Source organism: Octodon degus, unplaced genomic scaffold (genome assembly GCF_000260255.1).
Source record: "Octodon degus isolate 3935 unplaced genomic scaffold, OctDeg1.0 scaffold03475, whole genome shotgun sequence".
Lineage (NCBI taxonomy): Eukaryota > Metazoa > Chordata > Mammalia > Rodentia > Octodontidae > Octodon > Octodon degus.
In genome coordinates this window covers 1-3,618 of record NW_004528051.1, presented here as the reverse complement: position 1 = coordinate 3,618, position 3,618 = coordinate 1, and the positions used below count along the sequence as shown (strand labels likewise).

Sequence of the window (3,618 nt, the reverse complement as noted above, 5' to 3'; positions counted from 1 at the left end):
GATACAACTTTCACGTATCAAACCACCCTGGGTGGTTAAAGGTCAGCCCACTTACCAGATATGCCCCCGGATCGTCCCTATCACAGAGTCCTCCTGCCGGGGTTGGACTGGTGCAAGGACTCTCAAAGACATTAAAGCCCGTGCTCTGCAGGCCCGAGGGGCGAGAGGCCACCACTGCCATCGAGAGACGACCACCACTGCCATCGGAGGGGGGGGGGGGCCAGGGTGGAGGTGGCAGCGGGGCCACTGATGAGGGAGGTGGCAGAAGCGCCAGCAGTGGTGATGGTGGTGAGGCCTGTGGCCACCCTGAGCCCAGGGGAGCCCCGGGCACCCCCAGAGAGTGTACGTCAGATCTACAGCGAGCACAACTACTGCCGCCTTGTCCTCTGAATGGGGAGCACAAACAGGCTGGAACTGCCATGTCCAGGGCCAGGAGAGAAGATTTGGCTTCTCATAGGAAGGAGGAAAACTGCCCACTGCAGAGGGTCCCAGGTGTGCTCGCAAGTGGGCTGGATGATGCCTCCCAGCCCCCCATTGCTCCCACTGGGGACCAGCCATGCCAGGCTTTACCCTCTCTATCATCCCAAACCCTGGTGGTTGACAGATTAACAGAACACCCTGAGTTGCATCAAGATTCTAGAACTCAGTATGAGTCTGGTACCATTTCCTGGGAAATGGATCATGAGAAACAAGGAGCCACTGTTGCTCTAGAGAATAGTCCTGTACAGTCTCTAGTGGGAGATACATTAGCAGAAGCAGCTGGCCAGACTGTCAGCAGTAATCCTACCGTGAAGGATCCTGTAAACATGACCCCCAGTTCCACACCTGAATTATCACTGACTGGCTCCCTGCAGGACAGACCATTTGATGGCAAATCAGGACTTGGTAACTCAGGCTCATCCATGAAGGAAAGTTATAGTAGACAGACTTTGAGAAGTGAGGCTCTCACTTCTGATAATGCTGCTCTTTGGAGTCCCATTCTGTTGAATGACAAAGTAGTGAACCGATCTGAGCCAGAATCCAGAGAAAATGTACCATCTGTGGAGCCTCAGGTTAGGGAAGAATGGGAGAAAGCACCTCCCCTTATTGCCATGTTATCTGGGGGCGTGGCAGCTGAGGGTGTGGCTCCCCTTGACAGTTGTACTTCACTCTGGACTATGACACCTCGAGCCATGGCTGGCACTGACATGGTAGACAAGCAGGTTCATGTTGAAAAGCTGAAAACCAGTGGAGGCTCTGAAGCACTGAGTCCTCATAGTGAATCCACAGATACAGCATCTGACTTTGAAGGCCACCTGACTGAGGATAGCAGTGAGTCTGACAGTAGTGAAACCACAGTGAAAAAGGAATCCTTGATAGAAAAGGATACCAAGCATGATTGGAACCAGTCTACATCTTTGACCAAGGTTCACAGTGACCTGAGTCTGGTTACAAGGACAGAGGGGGTGGTTACTTCTCAGAGCTGGGTTTCTCGAGTATGTGCAGTACCCCAGAAGATCCCAGACTCTCTCCTGCTGGCCAGTAGTGAGTACCAGCCAAGACCTATGTGCTTGACCAGGCCTGGGGCCACAGTGGAGGCCAATAACCCACTTGTGATGCAATTGCTACAGGGGAACTTGCCCCTAGAGAAGGTTCTTCCTCCAGCCCATGTTGGCAGCAAGCCAGAATCCCAACTGCCACTTATAAAAGATCAGAGCCATGGTGGGCCCCTGGCCCTAGGATCTGTGCATAATCCTGGGGCAAATGGTCACATGGTTAGCAAAAGCAGTCCTGGTTCTTCAAGAATGTTAAAGGATCTTTTGCCTGAGAGATGTGAAACAAAGAGTCTTGGCAGGGTAGGGGCCACCCAGGCTCCTGGAATATCCCAGAAGATTTCCAAGTTGGCTCCGAGTTTAGACCTCTTACAGCCAGTGACAAATCTGATGGCCTCCTCTGGGAAACTGGAAGAAGTGGATTCCAAAGAGCAGTGCTCTCCCTTTAGTTTTGAAGAAAAGAAGGATGTCCAGGATGTATCCCAGTGCAGTAATTCAGTTGCTTTAGATCCAGGAGATCTCACTACCTCGAGAGCACCTTGTTTCTCATCTCCAAATGTTATCTCTTTTGGTCCAAAGCAGACATTTGGGGCTCTGAATAATGTTGGAGGCCAAGAGAAAAAGCTATTTGGCCTGAGGAACATGACTGCAACCATTCAGTGCTCCAGGCCCACAGACTCAACACTGCTGCCTTCTGAGGTCCCTCCGGTTCTTCCCAATAGAAAGTTGGGGTTGAACAAAAAAACTGTATCTGATGGAGTACAGACTGCAAAAGACTGGGTTCCAAAGCCACCACCTGCTTCTGTTAGCATCAAGAATGAAAAGGCTGTGGAGGGTCCTCTTAAGGCAGATGCAGAGAACAGGAAAGCTGCTGGGCACAGTCCTCTGGAACTGGTGGGTCACCTTCAAGGGATGCCTTTTGTCATGGACTTGCCCTTCTGGAAGTTACCCCGAGAGCCAGGGAAAGGGCTCAGTCAGCCTCTAGAGCCTTCTTCCATTCCCTCCCAACTCAACATCAAGCAGGCTTTTTATGGGAAGCTTTCTAAACTCCAGCTGAGTTCCACCAGCTTTAATTACTCTTCCAGCACACCAACCTTTCCCAAAGGCCTTGCTGGAAGTATGGTGCAGCTGAGCCACAAAGCAAACTTTGGTGCAAGTCACAGCGTGTCACTCTCCTTGCAGATGTTCACTGACAGCAGCACAGTGGAAAGTATCTCGCTCCAATGTGCGTGCAGCCTGAAAGCCATGATCATGTGCCAAGGCTGTGGTGCATTCTGTCATGATGACTGTATTGGACCCTCAAAGCTCTGTGTATTGTGCCTTGTGGTGAGATAATAAATTATGGCCATTGGAAAAGTTGTATATTTAGTGTGTGTATTTTGATAATGATGGATCTTAAATCTGTATACAGAATATCATTGCTACAATAGACTGTCTCTTTATGCAAGAGCACTGTTGTCTCACCTTAAATTTATAGTGCTAAAGCCCTCTGTCAGTGGTTACCTCTCTGGTCTTCAGGAAGGGCTGCCTGGGTGGCAATCTGGGTTGGTCAAAGTTGGCCAGCCTGAGTCCTCTTGAGACAGAGCTGGCATGGCAGGGGAGACTGCCTGAGACCCAGAGGGACTTGAAACAGATCAGAAGGTTGTGTTCTCCACCAAGGGAACTTATACCCACCTGAACTGAGCAGGAATGTCAGTCTTCCACTGTCCCCTCCCTGCTGTCTTCTGCTACTTTCAGGAGTTGATGGTTGGGGAAGAAGCCACATAAGTTTAAATTCCCATCATTACCTTCCAGGGGGATCAAGCACCTGCTAACTTCAGGGTCACATTTAAGTCATTTACTAGTTGATGGAGCCAGTTTGACCTTTGCTTCTGTTGCTGCAGCCAGTTTGAAGCATCCACCAGGCCCACAGGATTTTTTGAAAGCTTGAATAGCCCTTCTTGGACAACAGGGTCAGGGATTGGGATTGTCTCCTATGAAAATACCATCTGTCAACCTCGTGAGTCAACTGGACATTTGCAGGTGACTTTGCTTGCCACCTATCCTGTCTCACTGGACTCAGGGTGGGCATCTTGATGCACCTGTG

The 3,618-nt window shown here is 50.4% G+C and overlaps 1 protein-coding gene across 1 annotated transcript; it reads left to right on the top strand.

Moving 5' to 3' along the window:
* Positions 1 to 132: 132 nt before the first annotated feature.
* Positions 133 to 3,612, top strand: LOC101576774 (putative Polycomb group protein ASXL1). Its single transcript, XM_012513433.2, has one exon. The coding sequence runs from the start codon at positions 420 to 422 to the stop codon at positions 2,865 to 2,867; it is 2,448 nt and encodes an 815-aa protein (XP_012368887.2). The 5' UTR covers positions 133 to 419; the 3' UTR covers positions 2,868 to 3,612.
* Positions 3,613 to 3,618: the final 6 nt, after the last annotated feature.